Consider the following 24,117-nt stretch of genomic DNA (forward strand, 5'->3'; position numbering starts at 1 on the left):
CCCTAATGTACACAACTGAAAAGTAATACTCTCCCTTATTGAAGGAACAAGCGTGCCCAAACTACCTTCATGAGTGAACACATTGGCAGTAGTTCTAAAACCACCTTCCAATCAAACACACATTTATACATATACATGTACTCAATGTTCGACAGAAAATTTGGAAGGGTGGAGGCATTGTAATACTTTGTAATATTATAACATTGTCTGCACAAATTAACTGCAGAATTTAGCACATTTATTTTATGATACTTTGTAAAACTAGCTAATTTAGCTTAATATTGCTTTCGATTTTAGCCATTAGGTCGTTAAAATCAGCCGGGTTATACTTTAGTTAAAGGGACACTGAACCCAAATTTTTTATTCCGTGATTCAGATAGAGCATGAAATTTTAAGCAACTTTCTAATGTACTCCTATTATCAAATTTTCTTCATTCTTTTGTTATCTTTATTTGAAATGCAAGAATGTAAGTTTAGATGCCGGCCCATTTTTGGTGAACAACCTGGGTTGTCCTTGCTGATTGGTGGATAAATTCATCCACCAATACAAAAGTCTTGTCCAGAGCCTGAACCAAAAAAAAAAAAAGCTTTTTCAAATAAAGAAAGCAAGAGAACGAAGAAAAATTGTGTAAATTAGAAAGTTGCTTAAAATTGCATGCTCTATCTGAATCACGAAAGAAAAAAATTTGGGTTCAGTGTCCCTTTAAATATTTGCTTGTTTGAAGGCAGTTTTATATAGACATATGCCATACCAATATCTTCCTGGAAACATGATATCATAATGTTTCTGTTTTACTGGACAAACATATGTACAGGATCTACTTTTCGATAAGTCTATGTCTGATGATATATAAATAATGTTATTAAATTAAAGTAATAAAATAATTCATCCTTGGTTTATTGGTGTTAAGTCTAAAGAAATGGAGGACCAGATCAAATGCACTGGAATGGCACATTGTGACTCCCAACGCCTACGGTTGTACACGCCTGGGTCAAAAGCTTTACATTACAAACAAGTTAGCTGAAACGTTACATAATACATCACAAACATAATATTAATAGTTACAATATAGCTGCAAGTGCAATGGCTTGTGAATGAGTACAGCAGAGTGGTCCATCATACTAACAGTTAAACAATTGCAATGGCTACTGAGACTTCAGAATCATATAAAAAAATGATACTTTCCAACACTTCTGTCACAAGATAAAATGGAAAGGTTAGTGTAAATAATGGGGAAGTCATACACCAAACTGAAATCATCTTATATATGGGACAGCCAAACTCTGGCACCACCCATCCCTTACAAAAGATATATCGTCCCTGACATATAACATTTTCTTATGTGGGATACCCCGACACTGGAGCCTTACATCCCTTACAAACAATATCCCAATCCTGGCACCTAACATCCTTTACAAAAGAAATCACAGCCCTGGTATATAACATCCTTTATAAAAAGATATTCTGGCTCTCTTGGCCCTGGAATATACCATCTCTTATGTGGGGGAAAAAACAACACTGGCATCTAACATCCTTTACAAAAGATATTTCAAACCTTTGACACACTTATGTGAGATGGTCCTGCCCTGACAGCTAACATCCCTAACAAAAGATATCCCAGCCCTAGCACCCAATATCCCTTACAAAAAAAAATATCCCGGCCCTAGCACCCAACATCCCTTACAAAAAAAAATAAAAAATATCCCGGCCCTAGCACCCAACATCCCATACAAAACATATTCAGGCAATAGCACCCAACATCCTATACAAAATATATCCAGGCCCTAGCACCCAACATCCCATACAAAACATATTCAGGCCCTAGCACCCAACATCCCTTACAAAAGATATCCCGGCCCTAGCACCCAACATCCCTTACAAAAGATATCCCGGCCCTAGCACCCAATATCCCTTACAAAAGATATCCCGGCCCTAGCACCCAACATCCCTTACAAAAGATATCCCGGCCCTAGCACCCAACATCCCTTACAAAAGATATCCCGGCCCTAGCACCCAACATCCCTTACAAAAGATATCCCGGCCCTAGCACCCAACATCCCTTACAAAAGATATCCCGGCCCTAGCACCCAACATCCCTTACAAAAGATATCCCGGCCCTAGCACCCAACATCCCTTACAAAAGATATCCCGGCCCTAGCACCCAACATTCCTTACAAAAGATATCCCGGCCCTAGCACCCAACATTCCTTACAAAAGATATCCCGGCCCTAGCACCCAACGTCCCTTACAAAAAAAAAAAAAAAAAGATATCCTGGTCCTGGCACCTAACATCCCAAACCTGGCACACAACATCTCTTGCAAAAGGAATTCAGACCCTGCCTTACAAAAGTTAACAGTACACCTAAGATATTTTGCACGTAACAGCCAGACCCCGGCATCTAACATCCCTTAAAAAAAAAAAAAAAAAAATATCCCGGCCCTAACACCCAACATCCCATACAAAACATATTCAGGCCCTAGCACCCAACATCCTATACAAAACATATTCAGGCCCTAGCACCCAACCTCCCATACAAAAGATATCCCGGCCCTAGCACCCAACCTCCCATACAAAAGATATCCCGGCCCTAGCACCCAACATCCCTTACAAAAGATATCCCGGCCCTAGCACCCAACATCCCTTACAAAAGATATCCCGGCCCTAGCACCCAACATCCCTTACAAAAGATATCCCGGCCCTAGCACCCAACATCCCTTACAAAAGATATCCCGGCCCTAGCACCCAACATCCCTTACAAAAGATATCCCGGCCCTAGCACCCAACATCCCTTACAAAAGATATCCCGGCCCTAGCACCCAACATCCCTTACAAAAGATATCCCGGCCCTAGCACCCAACATCCCTTACAAAAGATATCCCGGCCCTAGCACCCAACATCCCTTACAAAAAGATATCATGGTCCTGGCACCTAACATCCCAAACCTGGCACACAACATCTCTTGCAAAAGGAATTCAGACCCTGCCTTACAAAAGTTAACAGTACACCTAAGATATTTTGCACATAACAGCCAGACCCTGGCATCTAACATCCCTTACAAAAAAAAAAAATATCCCGGCCCTAGCACCCAACATCCCATACAAAACATATTCAGGCCCTAGCACCCAACATCCCATACAAAACATATTCAAGCCCTAGCACCCAACATCCCATACAAAAGATATCCCGGCCCTAGCACCCAACATCCCTTACCAAAAAAAAAAAAATATCCCAGCCCCAGCACCCAACATCCCTTACAAAAGATATCCCGGCCCTAGCACCCAACATCCCTTACAAAAGATATCCCGGCCCTAGCACCCAACATCCCTTACAAAAGATATCCCGGCCCTAGCACCCAACATCCCTTACAAAAGATATCCCGGCCCTAGCACCCAACATCCCTTACAAAAGATATCCCGGCCCTAGCACCCAACATCCCTTACAAAAGATATCCCGGTCCTAACACCCAACATCCCTTACAAAAGATATCCCGGCCCTAGCACCCAACGTCCTTTACAAAAAGATATCATGGTCCTGGCAGCCAACATCCCAAACCTGGCACACAACATCTCTTGCAAAAGGAATTCAGACCCTGCCTTACAAAAGTTAACAGTACACCTAAGATATTTTGCACGTAACAGCCAGACCCCGGCATCTAACATCCCTTACAAAAAAAAAAAAAATATCCCGGCCCTAACACCCAACATCCCATACAAAACATATTCAGGCCCTAGCACCCAACATCCTATACAAAACATATTCAGGCCCTAGCACCCAACATCCCATACAAAAGATATCCCGGCCCTAGCACCCAACATCCCATACAAAAGATATCCCGGCCCTAGCACCCAACATCCCTTACAAAAGATATCCCGGCCCTAGCACCCAACATCCCTTACAAAAGATATCCCGGCCCTAGCACCCAACATCCCTTACAAAAGATATCCCGGCCCTAGCACCCAACATCCCTTACAAAAGATATCCCGGCCCTAGCACCCAACATCCCTTACAAAAGATATCCCGGCCCTAGCACCCAACATCCCTTACAAAAGATATCCCGGCCCTAGCACCCAACATCCCTTACAAAAGATATCCCGGCCCTAGCACCCAACATCCCTTACAAAAGATATCCCGGCCCTAGCACCCAACATCCCTTACAAAAAGATATCATGGTCCTGGCACCTAACATCCCAAACCTGGCACACAACATCTCTTGCAAAAGGAATTCAGACCCTGCCTTACAAAAGTTAACAGTACACCTAAGATATTTTGCACGTAACAGCCAGACCCTGGCATCTAACATCCCTTACAAAAAAAAAAAAATATCCCGGCCCTAGCACCCAACATCCCATACAAAACATATTCAGGCCCTAGCACCCAACATCCCATACAAAACATATTCAAGCCCTAGCACCCAACATCCCATACAAAACATATTCAGGCCCTAGCACCCAACATCCCTTACAAAAGATATCCCGGCCCTAGCACCCAACATCCCTTACAAAAGATATCCCGGCCCTAGCACCCAACATCCCTTACAAAAGATATCCCGGCCCTAGCACCCAACATCCCTTACAAAAGATATCCCGGCCCTAGCACCCAACATCCCTTACAAAAGATATCCCGGCCCTAGCACCCAACATCCCTTACAAAAGATATCCCGGCCCTAGCACCCAACATCCCTTACAAAAAGATATCATGGTCCTGGCACCTAACATCCCAAACCTGGCACACAACATCTCTTGCAAAAGGAATTCAGACCCTGCCTTACAAAAGTTAACAGTACACCTAAGATATTTTGCACGTAACAGCCAGACCCTGGCATCTAACATCCCTTACACAGGATAGCCCAGCAGTGGCACCTACCAGCTCTTCTAAAAGATATCCAAGCAGTAATATCAAAAATCCCTTACAAAAGATATCCCAGCCATGGCACCAAGCATCCCTTACAAAAGATATCCCAGCCATGGCACCAAAAATCCCTCACAAAAGATATCCCAGCCATGGCACCAAAAATCCCTTACAAAAGATATCCCAGCCATGGCACCAAAAATCCCTTACAAAAGATATCCCAGCCATGGCACCAAAAATCCCTTACAAAAGATATCCCAGCCCTGGCACCAAAAATCCCTTACAAAAGATATCCCAGCCCTGGCACCCAACATCTTTTACAAAAAATATCCCAGCCCTGGCACCCAACATCCCTTTCAAACGATACCCTGGACCTGGCACAGACCATCTTAGAAAATATATCCAAAACCTGGCACACAACATCTCTTGCAAAAAGATATCTAACAAAAGATATCCCAGTGGTAAAAGCAAAAATCCCTTACAAAAGCCATGGAACCAAACATCCCTTACAAAAGATATCCCAGACCTGGTACAGAACATCTCTAAATGTGGGAGAAGACAAATCATATCCCAATCCTGGCACCCAACATAATTTACAAAAGATATCCCAGCTCTGGCATCTACCATCACTTACAAAAGATATCCTAATCCTGGCACCTAACATACTTTACAAACTATATCCCAATCCTGGCACCTAACATACTTTACAAACTATATCCCAATCCTGGCACCTAACATACTTTACAAAAGATATCCTAATCCTGGCACCTAACATACTTTACAAACTATATCCCAATCCTGGCACCTAACATAATTTACAAAAGATATCCAAACTCTGGCATCTCACACTGTTTACAAAGAATATCCCAACTCTAGAACCTTACAAAAGGTATTCCGACCATGGCATCTAGATTCCTTACAAAAGGTATCCCAAACCGAACACCAACATCCCTCACAAGATATACCCAGAGCAATGATGTGAAAGTACATTTCTGAAGATTTACTCTCAAAATAATGAATTTCAATTCTCAAAGTAAGCAGAGAATAAAGTCACAAATTAATACAAAAAAATTAACAAAGTGCATACTACCTACTACCAATTAAAGATACTGTAAATACCTTGTATTTACAAGATTTTTCTGCAGTCTAGGAATAACAAACTCTGGTTTAGAGTGCACAAGACACCCATGGGAGCCCCCACTTCCCCTACCAGCTACCAACAGTAACACCTACAAAATTAGCTTTGTGCGCCAGGAACCTCTCTTTTATTGTGTTATTATATAATGTATAAAAGTTTCTGGCTCCTAAATTTATAAGCTGGCTCCTAGATTTTGAACAAATTTGCCAAGCCCTATAACAACATACTATGAGTGATAATGTGCTTTTATACTGAATTTCCCGAATAGTTTTTCTATAGCCAAGCTCCACTCACTATTTGCCTCATCTAAATGACACAAACCTGAGATGCTATCTAAAATTTAAATCTACAGGTACAGCTGTTACTTGCAGTATATGAAATATATTACCTACACCATGATTACTTAGAACAGATAGATATAAAGCAATACAAATACTTTAAAGATGCTAGCAATGCAAGAGTGAGAAATCTTGATGACAAGAACACTCCAAGACAGGATGGCCGTATGACAGGAGAAAGGATTAGTAACACAGGGCATTTCACCTCCAAGACTGGATGACGAAGGGGACTGACCGGTGCAGTTGATGTCTCCAACAGATACACGGAATGTGAAGTTGGGTTGGTGGGCCTGTCCCTCAGCTTTGAGCAGGTCATACACAGGGGTCTTGCCTAGCCGAGTCCCATACTCCTGCAGCAAGCTGATTGGGGTCTTCCCTGGACTCGACGCCAGCATCTGCTCTATACTAAAGAGGAGAAAACAGGAATTATTAAAGGAAAGGACGGTGCATCCTACATTTGTGCCTCATTCCATGAATGAGGAAATGATCAGGATTAAACACTTAATACATTTTCTAAGCAAAGTATTGAAGTTATTCCCCACCTACTTCTTGTCATGGGTGAAGCCATGTTAAAATCTAGCTTTCACTGCATTCCAGTGCTGATGTGTTATATGTGCAGCAACTCTGCTTCAGACACCTGCATTGTAACCTAGGTTACAAAATGGCAGCGCCTATAATTATATGGAGGCGCATGAAATGTGTTTAGTGTTTAATGTCCCTTTAAGAGAGGTCTTCTGATTTGCTAGGAATGGCTCGAATTAAAGCTGCAGACAGAATAAATGTGTCCACAATGCATTTATCTCTGTATATCAGTATGAAGCCAAACATAACTAGGATTATAGAAAGATGAGGTTAGTGTTTCTAGTATAGTGGATATCGTACACATTTGTATATCAAACCAAAGCATATACTGGAAGTCCAAAGATGTATAGGAGGCAAATAACATATGGATTCATACTGACTACTATATTATTGATAATGTGCATTACAGTTACTTTATATAACACTACATAAAAGATCCAAAGAATTAGAAAGTTGTAGTTTACAGTGAGAATGATAAAGACAATATGTATAGTTCAGTGAAAGAAGTATACACTCTTCTATTGCTAATACTTACTAACTGTAAATGTTCTTCTGATGATATACAAAATGAACTTGGAAAAAAAAAACAACAACCCGCTGTGTACACTATTGCTTGATTTCCTTATCTGGGATTTTCACACTCCTGGTAGTCTTCTGGAAGGAAACTGTACAGGTATGAGACTGAAGGATGAAGCCTGCTAGAGCAGGTACTGAACTTTATAAGAAAACCTGTTACCGCAAGCAAGCGACTGAGTAGGTAGGGCACAGCCTGATGTAGCATGCAGGGAGCTTTGTAAGTGGACAGTGCCTGGTGTATCAGGCATTGAGGCATCAGGCATAAAGCTTCGTAAGTGGTTAGAGCATGATGCATCAGGCATGGAGCTATGCAAGGGGCCTGGTGTATCAGGCATTGCATAATATAATGATGTATAGCTTGGTGCAGGAGGCATGAAGACACACAAGGTGTAGAGCCTGGTGCAGGAGACATGAAGATGAGAGAGGGGCAGAGTCTAATGCAGGAGGCACAAAGACACGTAAGGGGCAGAGCCTGGTGCAGGAGACATGAAGATGAGAGAGGGGCAGAGTCTAATGCAGGAGGCACAAAGACACGTAAGGGGCAGAGCCTGGTGCAGGAGGCACAAGTCTCGTAAAGGGTACTGCCTGGTGCAGGAGGCACAAAGACCTGTAAGGGGCAGAGCCTGGTGCAGAAGGCACAAAGTCTCGTAAGGGGCGGAGCCTGGGGCAGGCGGCATGAAGGCTCATAAGGGGCAGAGCCTGGTGCAGGCGGCACGAAGGCTCATAAGGGGCAGAGCCTGGTGCAGGCGGCACGAAGGCTCATAAGGGGCAGAGCCTGGTGCAGGCGGCACAAAGACTCATAAGGGGCAGAGCCTGGTGCAGGCGGCACAAAGACTCATAAGGGGCAGAGCCTGGTGCAGGCGGCACAAAGACTCATAAGGGGCAGAGCCTGGTGCAGGCGGCACAAAGACTCATAAGGGGCAGAGCCTGGTGCAGGCGGCACAAAGACTCATAAGGGGCAGAGCCTGGTGCAGGCGGCACAAAGACTCATAAGGGGCAGAGCCTGGTGCAGGCGGCACAAAGACTCATAAGGGGCAGAGCCTGGTGCAGGCGGCACAAAGACTCATAAGGGGCAGAGCCTGGTGCAGGCGGCACAAAGACTCATAAGGGGCAGAGCCTGGTGCAGGCGGCACAAAGTCTCATAAGGGGCAGAGCCTGGTGCAGGCGGCACAAAGTCTCATAAGGGGCAGAGCCTGGTGCAGGCGGCACAAAGACTCATAAGGGGCAGAGCCTGGTGCAGGAGGCACAAGTCTCGTAAAGGGTACTGCCTGGTGCAGGAGGCACGAAGACCTGTAAGGGGCAGAGCCTGGTGCAGAAGGCACAAAGTCTCGTAAGGGGCGGAGCCTGGGGCAGGAGGCATGAAGGCTCATAAGGGGCAGAGCCTGGTGCAGGCGGCATGAAGGCTCATAAGGGGCAGAGCCTGGTGCAGGCGGCATGAAGGCTCATAAGGGGCAGAGCCTGGTGCAGGCGGCATGAAGGCTCATAAGGGGCAGAGCCTGGTGCAGGCGGCATGAAGGCTCGTAAGGGGCAGAGCCTGGTGCAGGCGGCACAAAGACTCATAAGGGGCAGAGCCTGGTGCAGGCGGCACGAAGACTCATAAGGGGCAGAGCCTGGTGCAGGCGGCACGAAGACTCATAAGGGGCAGAGCCTGGTGCAGGCGGCACAAAGACTCATAAGGGGCAGAGTCTGGTACAGGCGGCAAAAAGACTCATAAGGGGCAGAGTCTGGTACAGGCGGCAAAAAGACTCGTAAGGGGGAGAGTCTGGTACAGGGGGCATGAAGACTCGTAAGGGGGAGAGTCTGGTACAGGCAGCATGAAGACTCATAAGGGGCAGAGTCTAGTGCAGGCGGCACGAAGACTCATAAGGGGCAGAGCCTGGTGCAGGCGGCACGAAGACTCATAAGGGGGAGAGTCTGGTGCAGGCGGAACCAAGACTCATAAGGGGCAGAGTTGTATAAGGTGATGGAACCTGCTGGAGCAGGTATGGAACTATGTAAAGATCACACCATTGTACTGCATGCAGGGGACTGTAAGGGAGTAGCATTTGGCTCTGCATATAATACGGTTCCTTCAAGGGACATTAAACACTTTGAGATGTTAATATAAAATGATAAATTATATATATATATAGTGTATATATATATATACACACACACAATTGCAATGTGTTTTATTTTGTCCCTTTTTCCTGTAATTCTATTCTGAAAATGAATTGCAGAACACTTTTATATTCCACACATCCATTGGCTGCACACTCTAGTGACCTATTTATAACTATCCCTAATTGGCACAGGAGAGAAAGTAACCTGAGTTACAAACATGGCAGTTTCCAATTGTTTTATAGACACTAAAACTTTACACTTATTTTGTTAATATTTAAACCGATAATTAAATTAAAAATACATCTGCAAGTTGTTGTCAGACTAATCTTTTATTTGAAAAAGTATCATTCTATATAGTATTTGTTTAGTGTTTGATGTCTTTTTAAGCTGATTTAGATGCACGTTTACATACAGTATGTGTGTCTGTCACTGACAAGCACACGCCCCCAACCGGTCACTGCACACAATTAGAAAGTGAAGTTGAACCCGTTTACACTTTGACAGCTAGCACCATTAACTACGTGGCTTGCAGGTCAATTAGGGTTCTTACCTGGGACACACAGAGCAAATTTGGTTCCTACAATCTTCGTTTTCGTTCATTCCCTCCTTCCCTTTGCTTTTCTAGCAACAATGGCCGAGATTCAGAGCATGGCCCAAAAAAACGAAAGACATTGTTTCACAGGCCATGTCGGGAGATGTAGTCATTGTTACTTCATTACTAAAAGCTGATCAGTAACTTTAAGACTACATTTCCCACATTCCCCTTCTCATTAATCAACATATTCTGTAACAGCCAATCAATTTCGACCCCAGTGTTAAGTATTCTTTGATTGGCTTCAACTATATGCGCAAACAGGCCCAAGAGATGTGTTTTATAAAAAAAAAATGGTATTTGACGTAAAACTTCACTACCCACTTAGCCACGCGGCGGTAAATTGATTCTTGATTCGTTGAACAGATAACCGTATTACTGTAGCTTGCGTTTGATTGGTTTTAAGTGTTTTGTGGGTGTATAGTTACTGCACACTGCCCTTCCCATCTTCGGTATTGGCTGAACAGAAATTTGGTGTTCATGTGATTTGCTCTTCTTGTTGATCGGGGAGGAGCCGAATGAGCACAAGTTGGAGATGGAGGGGTCGCTGCTGAAATGGACAAACTATCTGTCAGGTAACCTAACCGTGTGTGTGTAATTGATCACTGACAAAGATTCACAAAGGTCCATCTCAGTTAAACATTGTTTGTTTTCTGTTGAGTAGATTCTTCCAGATTTTGAGAGCTACTTTTTACAATCTAGGAAAACCAAATTATCAGATAACGTGAGTTAAGAGAATTGTGTCTCGCTGGAGTGTTTACCCCAAGCAATAAGTGCTTCCATGTCATTGATCTGACATTTCCTATTCCAACCAGAAGAGAGGATTGAGATAGAAATATGCACAGTTATGTATTCAAAGCACATAGCCTAAAATGCAATGTTAAACAACTTTCCAATTTACTTCTATTTTCTATATTGCTTCTTTCTCTTAGGTGTGTGTATATATATATATATATATATATATATATATTCCATTGAAAAACAAGCAGGCACCCACTAGATTTTAACATCAAATTCTTTTAATCCAAAATTTCGATTAAAAGAATTTGTGCTAAACCTACTTATACTATATATATATATATATATATATATATATATTTGTGTGTTTTTTAAATATTTAAAGTGAAGGTCAATTTTCATGTGAAAGTGCCCGTTTTTTAAAAAAACTATTAAAAACAGGGGCACTTTCATACATGAAAATTGACATAGCACCGTATTTTAAAAATACTTACCTTGTTCTTCTGAAACGATGCCCCGCCTGCTTCTTCCTGGTTTATTTGCCCAGCAATGACAAAATCAGCTTCCTCCAATCACGGCGTTGCCTCAGGCAATGATTCCCCTGGTGGGAAGCCGTGATTGGAGGATGCCGGAATCGTCATTGCTGACGTATGAAGAGGCTGGTGAAGCACTGGAGCGGCTTCAAGAACAAAAGGTAAGTATATTTTAAGAAAACCGCTGAAATGTCAATTTTCATGAATGAAAGTGCCCTTAATTTTAATATTTTTTTTTTTTAAAAACCGGGCACTTTCCCATGAAAATTGACCTTCACTTTAAGATATGTGTATGGGTTTAGTTTCTATTAGGTGTTTGCAGCAATGTTTGTAACAGTGTTAAACATATAGTGCTTAAAGTGATAGTAAAATCAAAACTTAACATGGCGATTTAGATCGAGCAAGCAATTTTAAAGCACTTTCCAATTTACTTCTATTATCTATTTTGCTTCTTTCCCTTAGCATCCTTTGTTGAAAAGCATACCTGGGTAGGCTCACGAACAGCAATGCACTATTAGGAGCCAGCCGGTGATTGCTCACTGCCTCATGTCATTGGCTTACCCAAAGTGTTTAGTAAGCTCCTAGTAGTGCATTGTTGCTCCTTCAACAAAGAATACCAAGCAAATTAAAGGGACACTGAACCTACATTTTTTTTCTTTTTGTGATTTAGATAGAGCATGCAATTTTAAGCAACTTTCTAATTTACTTCTATTATTAATTTTTCTTCATTCTCTTGCTATATTTATTTGAAAAAGAAGGCATCTAAGCTTTGTTTTTTGGTTCAGAACTGTAGACAGCATTTTTTTATTGGTGGATGAATGTATCCACCTATCAGCAAGAACAACCCAGGTTGTTCACCAAAAATGGGCTGGAATCTAAACTTACATTCTTGCATTTCAAATAAAGATACCAAGAGAATGAGGAAAATTCGATAATAGGAGTAAATTAGAAAGTTGCTTAAAATTGCATGCTCTATCTGAATCACGAATGAAAAATTTTGGGTTCAGTTTCCCTTTAAGCAAATTCGATACAATAAGTAAATTGGAGCGATGTTTAAACTTGTATGCCGTTTCTGAATCATAAAAGAAAAAAAAAATTGGATTTCATGCCCCTTTAAGACACATACCTGCTCTTAAATCTAACTTAGTATGCTTTTATCAAAATTAACTACATTTTGAATTAAGGATATCAAGAGATTGAAGTCATTTTTATACTAGCAGAAGTAAGTTGGATTTTTTTTTTAATTCTATGATTCATTTTAACTGTTCTTTCATTTTTTATTTTTTTTTAAAAGTCATGATCTCTTGAAATAATGTCTCGTTGTTCAATAAATTTTTGTATAATTCATGTAAATTGTTATTAATAAAATCCAGGTTGTAAGTGGAAGATAAGATTTTTTTTAATTTCTTTATATCCTAAATTTTCAGCCGGAAAATTTGAAGTATGTTTTATGTTGTAACTAAGAAGATATGTACTAACGTTAGCTATGTTTTTGTATTGTCTATCATTACTGAGCGTTGTATATTTTCTCTTGGTAGCTTGTTTGTTTATTTGAATCTTGTTTTGCAATTTTGTATCTGATATGAAATATTAATAAACCTCATTTATAAAAAAATCTAATGCCTCTTTGTCATATTCTATTTAAAGGGATACTAACCCCACATTTTTTCTTTCATGATTCAAATAGAGCATGCAATTTTAAGCAACTTTCTAATTTACTCCTATTATCAATTTCTCTTCTCATGTTATCTTGATTTGAAAAAGCAGTAATAAAAGGTTAGGAGCCGGACCGTTTTTTAGTTCAGCACCTTGGTAGAGCTGCTGATTGGTTTGCTACATTTAGCCACAAATCAGCAAGTGCTACCCATGTGCTGAACAAAAAATGGTCTGGCTCTAAAGCTTACAGTACTGCTTTTTCAAATCAAGATAGCATGAGAACAAAGAAATTGATAATAGGAGTAAATTTGAAAGGTGCTTAAAATCTCATGCTCTATCTGAATCGTGAAAGAAAAAAATTGGGTTTAGTATCCCTTTAAGAGTTAACAATATAAAAGGTTTAATCTCTAATACTGTACTTGAAAGGAAAGTCAAAATTAAACTTTATTTATTTACAAAGAGCAAATCTTTTTAACAACTTAACAATTTAGTTCTATTATGTGCTTTGTTCTTAAGCATATTTAGGTAGGCTCAGAAACAGCAATACACTGCTGAGTGCAAGCTGCTGATTGGTGGCTATACATGTGAATTATCATTAGTTTACCAGATGTGTTGCTGCACCTTCAACAAACTATATCAAGAGAGTAAAGCAAATTTGATCAAAAGTCCCAAATCCGGAATTCGAAAATCCAAACATTTTTAATAAATATAAAAAAAAAAAAAAAATTATATATATATATATATATATATATATATATATATATATCCTGCCTGTGTCTGTTTTTTTTGGGTTTTTTTTAAAAAAAAATATTTTTTATTGAGATTCAATTTAGGGCATACAAAGCAAAAATATCAGTTCAGTTTATACAGAAAAGTCATACTCATATGGCCAAGAAAAAGGGAAAAAAAACAGAAAAACATAACATAGATATGAGACGATTCTAAAATTAGAAAACATATATATATTATTATTTTTTTTGCCTATTCCTATTATCAGCCTTCAGATTAACCTATGAGGCCACTTTTGGACCTCTCATGGCCATAGAAAAGATATAACGCTAAGAAGGCAATCAAAAGCTGTGAGGGACCACTTTTGGATCCCAGATGATGAATCTCTGTTTTTAATCTTTTTAGGATAATACACAATGAAAGCCTCCTGTGAGATGCTAAGCCCCTTTTGGGCTTCAAATCTATTAACCTAATATGTGGAGGGTTGTAATTAAGGGGTGAATGTGGACTCTCAGCCAGTTACTAGATGACTGCGCTACTAGTAGGTAATTAAACTGACAAATTGGTACTAGCCATATCTATTACTTTGGATGCTGACACCTAAATAGTGATCCGATTACCAGCAAGTATCAAAGTCGGCCCATAATTAATAAAGCAGACTGAATTATAGGGGTTACTTAGGAGATCGACTTAAGAGGGGGTTAATATTTCCACAGTGTGTCAAATTAACTTAGTGTACCAATAGACATCTAAAAGTCACCGGGCGTGAGTTTGAGTAACTATTAACTAGGGGTTGACATGACTTTTGTAATTCCTTCTCAGCACCACAGTAAACTGATAGCAGTCATCAGACTTATATATCTATTATTATCTGTAGTCTCATCCTTTAACTAGCACAATTCCCCCAGCCTATTGTTAAGCCATATGTTCCCTAGGCCCCACTACTTCGGCCGCAAGAAATGGGGTACCTATTCAAACTAACCATGGAGAAAGTGCTATAGAGAAGATGTTAACAGTAGCGAGAGAGGTGGAATCAATAATGTCTAGCAATGAAATGAGAGCATCTAACAACCTTAGTTGAGATATAAATAAGAAGACAGCCGCATAGAAGAACTGCTTCACTGATAAACATAGCTGGTACATACAGGTAGCCCTCATCTGCCCTTCATATTTCCTGCTTGAGGGGTAACAATTCATATACATGCATGGATTGATAACAAGTCTAAGCATAGCACTGTCTAGCGTTGCAGAAACATATAGGCTAGCAAGAATGTAGTATTAATAACACCCACTGATTGTGTCCTCCCCATTATACCCCATGACAAGAGGAAACATAAACTAACAGCAAGTCTAAACATATTCCTAGCTAGCAGGGTGATAACATATGAGCCTGTAACAATATATAAACACCCACCACTCAATTGTAAGCTACTCCATATATTCAATGGTAAGTGGAGATATAAACTAATAACAGGTCTAATCATAATCATAATATTGCCTTAAAATAAAAATGCTATATAGGCTAGCAAACTTACAAATATAAACATAAACAGCCCCTAACGGAATATGAGAATAACGTGGTGTCATGTACCGTATGAAACAATATACAGTGACAGAGAACTTATGAAAAAGAAAAAAAAAAGCGTCAACCCAATGTTGGGCACAAACCCAATATGTCCACAAGAAACAGTCCGGGGACATTGGTGTATCTTATTGTGAGGAATCAGCCCACACCGGATCGTTGCAGGAGCTGTATGTCAGTCACTGTAGAGAGCGTGTGCCAGAGTACCCGACACTCAAATGATTCACACAGTTTAACAACAGGTGGGAAAACCTCTGTAACATCAGTGTTCACCTTCTCCTCAGTACTAGCGTTGTCCGCTGTAGCTAATAGCCGCTCCTCTCTTGGTAGGCCTCCGTTCCACTTCATGACATATCCAAAGCTCCGGTAAGATCTGTGAGTAAGTAGAAGTTTCGCGATTGGCGACCGTTTCTCCCCTATACTCAGGGCTTTCAGGGTTGATGGCAGTATATGGCTCCCCTTAGTTACTTCCTTGGCTTTCTGGTTACCTCGTGGGTGTGCATACTGGGGCCTCTTTATAAGGACCAGAGTGTCGCCATCTTGTGTAAGCCGTGTAGGGGGCGTTCGTGTGACCACAGCTGCGGCAGTACTAGTGTTCTCTACCCTCCATATCTGTGGAGGAGAAGCAGGTCGGCTGTAGGTTGGGTGCAATTGTTTTATCACCATGCGTAATTGGGTTTCTAGGTGATGAAAATGTTCTGTGATTAGCTTCTGTACGCTATCCCCCCAGGCTGTCACAGACTCCATGCTGATGCGAGTGGCTTTGTTGAACTGCTGGGTCATCTTTGCCGGTCTGACATATGGCTAGTTTTGAATGGTAGTGTAGCACAGTCACAACAGTTTATAGCAAACTTCTCTACCCGGATGTTAGAAGCCTGAGTAATAGGCCACCACCTTAACTTCCAACGGTCCAGTCTAGAGCTCCAACTCGGGTGCAACACAAAGATGAAGACATCTCTCAATGCTGGAAAGGTTCCCACTTACTATTACAACCATTGCAGGAGTGGAATCCTGAATTAAAAGCAGATAACTGGTGGATTATCTATCACAAGCATGGAGCTTCTAGTTTATGCGACCAGTCATGTCCGCCGCCCGGACCCGCCCCCCTGTGTCTGTTTTTTTTGTTGTTGTTTTTGTTTGTTTTTTTGTTCTAAGATGCAAATCATAGTCTATTTTTATTTACTGTACTCTCTTTCTAAAGGGTTCTATGTATACAAAGGTATTAAAATGATATAAAACTACCTTTAGGTTACATATATAAGCTGTATTATGACAGGCAAATATTGCATAAATGACATAATATATTGTTGTTTATACTTGGTTCCATTACCTCTCCAAACTGTCCCATCTTACCGGGCATTTCAGTCAAAAACTTCCCCAAAAGACCAGAGTATTTTTGCCATCACTATATTATTATTATTATTATTATTATTATTATTATTATATTTTTTTATTTATTTTTTTAGTGGACATCCCAGAGGAATTGATCTAGGCCCATTTTGGTATATTTCATGCCACCTTTTTACTGCCAAATGCAATCAAATTAAAAAAAAGTTAACTTTTTCACAATTTTAGGGTTCCAACTTCTCACTGAAATTATTTACAAACAGCTTGTGCAATCATGGCACAAATGGTTGTAAATGCTTCTCTATGATCCCCTTTGTTCAGAAATAGCAGACATATATGGCTTTGCATTGCTTTTTGATAATTAGAAGGCCGCTAAATGCCGCTGTGCACCACACTTGTATTATGCCCAGCAGTGAAGGGGTTAATTAGGTAACTTGTAGGGTTAATTTTAGCTTTAGTGTAGAGATCAGCCTCCCACCTGACACATCCCACCGCCTGATTCCCCTCAAACAGCTCTCTTCCCTCCCCCACCTCACAATTGTCACCACCATCTTAAGTACTGGCAGAAAGTCTGCCAGTATGAAAATAAACCTTTTTTTTATTTTTGTATTCTTTTTTTTTTTTTAAATATTTGCTGCAGTGTAGGTTTCCCCCAACCTCCCTGATCCCCCCCCCCCCCCCTAAAAAAGCTCTCTACCCCCCTCAGCATATTTGCCACCATCTTAGGTACTGGCACCTGTATGCCAGTACCCAGTTTGCTGCAAATTTGGCTAATTTAAAAAAAAAACACCTTTTTTTGTAGTGTAGCTACCACCCCCTCAATACCTAGATCTCTTTCCGTTAACGGATCCCACATGGGATCCCCCTCAATGACGCAGTTCTTCTTCTTTTTTTCTTCCCTGTAGCATGGCTGAGCGGTCCCACCCACTCCTGCCCTCATCCTGCCCCCTCCAGAGGTGGGCCATCCACCCGCCTCCCTCCTTAACCTCCCACCCACCAACTATCGGTAACTCTGCAAATCTATTTCTGCAGTGCCCCACTAGTGGGGCATGCAGAAATAGCGCAATCTCGCTATTTTGAGCGAGATTGTGGCAGAGAGAAGCCCAGGACTGCAGAGAAGTACAGGGTACGTCGCTTGTCCTTTAGGGCATAATGACTAGCGTCATACAGGGTACGGCACTGGGGGTTAAAGGTGCAAATATTTCAAAATCCAAAACTTTTCCTGTCCTAAGCAGTTTGGATATAGGCTTTTTTACTTCTAGCACTAAATTGGAAAGTTGTTTAAAATTTTCTGCTCTCTCTGAATCACAAAATAATTTTGTGTCTCTTTAAAAGGACTGTACAGAGATTGACATTTTAAACAACTGTTCAGTTTAGTTCTATTATCAATTTTGCTTAGTTCTTTTCGTATCCTTAGATAAAGAGTAATCCTAGGTAATCTCAGGAGCGTGCACTTGTCTAGCAATCTGGCAGCAGTGTTTGCACTAATGTTTATAACAATGTTATGCATAATTGCAATTACTACTGCCATAGAGTGCTAGACATGTGCACTCTACTAAGCCCCTACCTAGGTTTGGTCTTCATCTAGGTTTCCCAAAGAACAAAGCAAATTTCATAATAGAAATGATATGGAGCGTTGTTTAAAATTGCTTGCACTGTCTAAATCATGACAGTTTAATTCTGATTTTACTCTCCCTTTAAAGGGACACTGAGCCCAAATTTTTTTCTTTGGTGATTCAGATAGAGCATGCAATTTTAAGCAACTTTCCAATTTACTCCTATTATCAAATTTTCTTCATTCTCTTGGTATCTTTATTTGAAAAGCAAGAATGTAAGTTTAGATGCCGGCCCATTTTTGGTGAACAACCTGGGTTGTCCTTGCTGATTGGTGGATAAATTCAACAACCAATAAACAATTGCTGTCCAGAGTTCTGAACAGAAAAAATGCTTAGATGCCTTCTTTTTCAAATAAAGATAGCAAGAGAACGATGAAAAATTGATAATAGGAGTAAATTAGAAAGTTGCTTAAAATTGCATGCTCTATCTGAATCATGAAAGAACAAAATTGGGTTCAGTATCCCTTTAAGTTGATGAAAGCTTCCGTTTCAGTAATATGAAACAGAGTTATATAAGTTGGGTTTTTTTTCTTTCCATTTAAGTTAGTCTTGTGTTCTGATTCCCCTTTAGGCTGGCAGCCCCGCTACTTTGTGTTAGACAGCGGTATTCTATCTTATTATGACTCGCAGGAGGATGTTGGCAAAGGAAACAAAGGCAGTATCAAGATGGCTGTGTGTGAGATTCGAGGTGGGTATCTGTAAACTTTTTTTGTGTTGTGTTTTTTTTTAAATTTTATTATTAACCTCTATAAAAATAGTCCTTCAGGGTTTTATTGTTAAGAATATAGGGTTATTCTGTAAAGGTAGAAATTTTGTGGTCATGTTTTTTGAAAACCTACCGATAGTCTGTAATTTTCTTGTAATTCTAGACCTATAATAAGGCATTTTTTCTTTTATGATTCAGATAGAGCACTGGTTTTCAAACCTTTTCTCAGTCCTCCCTAAAAGGCCACATTTTGCAGATATCTGAACTAGAGCACAGGTGAAATAATCAGCTGTTTAGTAAACCTGGTTATTTTAACTGCTCTCATCCAAGGTAATCCTGAAAACCTGGCCTGTGGGGGAGAACTGTGAACAGGTTTGAAAACCAGTGAGATAAAGCATATCATTTTAAAGAGTTTTTTTTTTCATTTTGCTATTATCAAATTTACTTCATTCTCATGGCATTCTTTGTTAAATACAATACATAGGTAGTTAGTGTGCACATATATGCTTTTGAGCACTAGATGGCAGCAGTGTTTTCACTATGTATAACATTGTTAAATGTATTCTTGCTACGCTTCTGCCATATCGTTGTCCAGAAACATGGGCGCACTCCTAAACTTACATACCTGCTGCTTTTCAACAAAGTATATCAAGAGAACAAATTCGATTTGATAATAGAAGTAAATTGGGGGAAAAAATAAAATAAATTGTACACTCTGTTTAGTGAAAGCAAGAATTTTGGGTTTCACGTCCCTTTTTAATTATATCTTATTTTTCAACGTTTCTCATTGTTTGTTTGCTTGATATTTCAAATGTTAAATGCACAATTACAATAAAATAGTATGTAATAATATTGAGAACATTGTTCTCATTGCACTAAAAGGGAAAATATGAATATTTGTCTAGTGGAATTGGCTCAGCAACCTTGGACATCTATAACTTTTCTATAAGTATGGTATTTACATTTTCCAATAGTTTGTTATTGCATTATTTGGTCCTTGTTATTCAAATTTCTTATGATGATTCAAAAAAAGATGATATGAGATGTGGCAACACAAAAGTCTGGCGATAGGAACTGAAGTTTCTCTCAAAAAGCTTGTTACTTTAGGTCATGGCCTGTACATTGGTTGGGGCTCTCGCCTACAGATGTAAGATTTTTGGATAAATGATTTGTAAGCATTTTGGGGTGAGGAATTAGAACACCAATTGCACAACCGAATAAAAGCATATAATTGCTTCACTATAAATGGCCATTAACTACTGTTTCTAATATTAGATAGTAACCATAAGAATAAATAGGCATGTCCCCTCCCTTCCCTTGAGTTAAAAGGGCAGATTTTAATAGGAAAACAAAAATAAGTGATCACATATAGCAGTCTTATCTAATTACCCTTACATTCCAACATCAAAGAGCAAAGATTTTTTTATTGTTTACAAAAATATTCATATAACATACCCATCCTGTTACAATAATAGCAACAAAAAAAGTAACAAAATTATGCACACTTCCCCCTTAGCAATGTTGTTGTTTATACTTTGTAGCACTAAAAATAAGGGCAGAATCCTCCTGAAGGTCTAACAGTTGCCATATGCAGCAAAGTATATCCCTTGTTGAATCCATAAGCAGCAGTGTTGAGTGTCCTCTGCAGGAATGGGGCTGCCGTCTGCAATGATGAACAGTCACACACAATTCCTTGGAAGTGGTTAAAGACAGACACCACCAGAGCTGTATCAGGGAATCTCATCACCAATATCCCTCAGATCAAACCTTACAATGCATAAAGTCTGGTGTTACTCCTGTAAGGGGACCAAACACTGGACTAACACTGTATTTACAAACATAAGAGGAGGAGGGGCCAACTCTAAAATGAGCGGTGGCCTATTAAGATAAGCTGGTAGTCGAATGAACAGCCAATACAGCTCAGCGGAGGATGCCAAACAGCGTTAACTTCAGCTCAAAAGAGTGCCTCCTCACGGTGTGTTGCCCTAATAATTCTCTTCCGAATAAGGTCCGCTAATATTAGTGGAGTGATTCAGACCCTATATCACTGCTAACAAAAGCCAGCGTGTGTTTCACCTTTAGAAAGGCTTCTTCTGGGCTGCAGCAGAATATTTAGATTATTACACTGGGATCTGAAAGACAATTTCTCCAACATTGGTGTGTCCGGTCCACGGCGTCATCCTTACTTGTGGGAATATCTCTTCCCCAACAGGAAATGGCAAAGAGTCCCAGCAAAGCTGGCCATATAGTCCCTCCTTGGCTCCGCCCACCCCAGTCATTCTCTTTGCCGTTGCACAGGCAACATCTCCACGGAGATGGTTAAGAGTATGTGGTGTTTAGTTGTAGTTTTTTTATTCTACTATCAAGAGTTTGTTATTTTAGAATAGTGCTGGTATGTACTATTTACTCTGAAACAGAAAAAGATGAAGATTTATGTTTGTGAGAGGAAGATGATTTTAGCAGACAGTAACTAAAATCGGTTGCTGTTTCCACATAGGACTGTTGAGATGAAGTAACTTCAGTTGGGGGAAACAGTTAGCAGACTTTTCTGCTTAAGGTATGACTAGCCATATTTCTAACAAGACTGTGTAATGCTGGAAGGCTGTCATTTCCCCTCATGGGGACCGGTAAGCCATTTTCTTAGTATCAAACAGAATAAAGGGCTTAATATGGGCTATAAAACTGGTAGACACTTTTATGGGCTAAATCGATTGCTTTATTTGGACATTTTATACATGTTTATGCTGATAATTCACACTTATAAACTTGGGGAACGTTTTTTAACGTCAGGCACTATGTTAGACACCTTTTCCAGTCAGGAAGGGCCTTCCCAGTTGTAGGCTGAGCCTCATTTTCGCGCCATTTCTGCGCAGTTGTTTTTGAGTGCAAGACATGCAGATGCATGTGTGAGGACCTGATAGTAGTAGGAAAAGTTCCTAGAAGGCGTCATTTGGTATCGTATTCCCCTCTGGGCTTGGTAAAGTCACAGCAAAGGCTGTAGCTGGGACTGTATAAGGGTTAAAGCTCTGAAAATTGGTGTGCAATACTTTTAATGCTTTAAGACATTGTGGTGAAATTTTGGTAAATTTTGAACAATTCCTTCATACAGGGAGTGCAGAATTATTAGGCAAATGAGTATTTTGACCACATCATCCTCTTTATGCATGTTGTCTTACTCCAAGCTGTATAGGCTCGAAAGCCTACTACCAATTAAGCATATTAGGTGATGTGCATCTCTGTAATGAGAAGGGGTGTGGTCTAATGACATCAATACCCTATATCAGGTGTGCATAATTATTAGGCAACTTCCTTTCCTTTGGCAAAATGGGTCAAAAGAAGGACTTGACAGGCTCAGAAAAGTCAAAAATAGTGAGATATCTTGCAGAGAGGATGCAGCACTCTTAAAATTGCAAAGCTTCTGAAGCGTGATCATCGAACAATCAAGCGTTTCATTAAAAATAGTCAACAGGGTCGCAAGAAGCGTGTGGAAAAACCAAGGCGCAAAATAACTGCCCATGAACTGAGAAAAGTCAAGCGTGCAGCTGCCAAGATGCCACTTGCCACCAGTTTGGCCATATTTCAGAGCTGCAACATCACTGGAGTGCCCAAAAGCACAAGGTGTGCAATACTCAGAGACATGGCCAAGGTAAGAAAGGCTGAAAGACGACCACCACTGAACAAGACACACAAGCTGAAACGTCAAGACTGGGCCAAGAAATAGCTCAAGACTGATTTTTCTAAGGTTTTATAGACTGATGAAATGAGAGTGAGTCTTGATGGGCCAGATGGATGGGCCCGTGGCTGGATTGGTAAAGGGCAGAGAGCTCCAGTCCGACTCAGACGCCAGCAAGGTGGAGGTGGAGTACTGGTTTGGGCTGGTATCATCAAAGATGAGCTTGTGGGGCCTTTTCGGGTTGATGATGGAGTCAAGCTCAACTCCCAGTCCTACTGCCAGTTTCTGGAAGACCCCTTCTTCAAGCAGTGGTACAGGAAGAAGTCTGCATCCTTCAAGAAAAACATGATTTTCATGCAGGACAATGCTCCATCACATGCGTCCAAGTACTCCACAGCGTGGCTGGCAAGAAAGGGTATAAAAGAAGAAAATCTAATGACATGGCCTCCTTGTTCACCTGATCTGAACCCCATTGAGAACCTGTGGTCCATCATCAAATGTGAGATTTACAAGGAGGGAAAACAGTACACCTCTCTGAACAGTGTCTGGGAGGCTGTGGTTGCTGCTGCACGCAATGTTGATGGTGAACAGATCAAAACACTGACAGAATCCATGGATGGCAGGCTTTTGAGTGTCCTTGCAAAGAAAGGTGGCTATATTGGTCACTGATTTGTTTTTGTTTTGTTTTTGAATGTCAGAAATGTATATTTGTGAATGTTGAGATGTTATATTGGTTTCACTGGTAAAAATAAATAATTGAAATGGGTATATATTTGTTTTTTGTTAAGTTGCCTAATAATTATGCACAGTAATAGTCACCTGCACACACAGATATCCCCCTAAAATAGCTAAAACTAAAAACAAACTAAAAACTACTTCCAAAAATATTCAGCTTTGATATTAATGAGTTTTTTGGGTTCATTGAGAACATGGTTGTTGTTCAATAATAAAATTAATCCTCAAAAATACAACTTGCCTAATAATTCTGCACTCCCTGTATATTTTCACATATTCAGTAATAGTGTGCTCTGTTTAAAATTTAAAGAGACAGTAACGGTTTTGTTTTAAAACGGTTTTTGTGCTTTATTGACAAGTTTAAGCCTGTTTAACATGTCTGTGCCTTCAGATAAGCTATGTTCTATATGTATGAAAGCCAATGTGTCTCCCCCTTCAAAATTGTGTGATAATTGTGCCATAGCGTCCAAACAAAGTAAGGACAGTACTGCCACAAATAATGAAATTGCCCAAGATGATTCCTCAAGTGAAGGGAGTAGACATGGTTCTACATCATCTCCTTCTGTGTCTACGCCAGTTTTGCCCACGCAGGAGGCCCCTAGTACTTCTAGCGCGCCAATGCT

At 40.4% G+C, this 24,117-nt stretch overlaps 2 protein-coding genes across 3 annotated transcripts in view; one reads left to right on the plus strand and one right to left on the minus strand.

Annotated features, from left to right (window-relative positions):
- TARBP2 (TARBP2 subunit of RISC loading complex) overlaps nt 1-10,488 on the minus strand; it is a 75,322-nt gene extending 64,834 nt beyond the window's left edge. The window contains exons 1-2 of one of the 2 annotated variants that reach the window (XM_053708294.1): nt 10,138-10,488; nt 6,532-6,731 (exon numbers count right to left, since the gene is read on the minus strand). In XM_053708294.1, the coding sequence (XP_053564269.1) occupies nt 6,532-6,731; nt 10,138-10,187 (250 nt within the window). In that variant the 5' untranslated portion in view covers nt 10,188-10,488. The remainder of the gene's footprint in view (nt 1-6,531; nt 6,732-10,137) is intronic. The other variant, XM_053708295.1, reaches the window with a different exon arrangement.
- A 138-nt stretch (nt 10,489-10,626) lies between these two features.
- The window catches only part of LOC128654401 (pleckstrin homology domain-containing family A member 3), a 242,946-nt gene continuing 229,455 nt past the window's right edge, over nt 10,627-24,117 (plus strand). Inside the window, exons 1-2 of the mRNA XM_053708297.1 lie at nt 10,627-10,754; nt 18,952-19,068. Coding sequence (XP_053564272.1) covers nt 10,715-10,754; nt 18,952-19,068 — 157 coding nt within the window. The 5' untranslated portion in view covers nt 10,627-10,714. The remainder of the gene's footprint in view (nt 10,755-18,951; nt 19,069-24,117) is intronic.

This window comes from Bombina bombina, chromosome 3 (genome assembly GCF_027579735.1).
Source record: "Bombina bombina isolate aBomBom1 chromosome 3, aBomBom1.pri, whole genome shotgun sequence".
In the NCBI taxonomy this organism is placed as follows: Eukaryota; Metazoa; Chordata; class Amphibia; order Anura; family Bombinatoridae; genus Bombina; species Bombina bombina.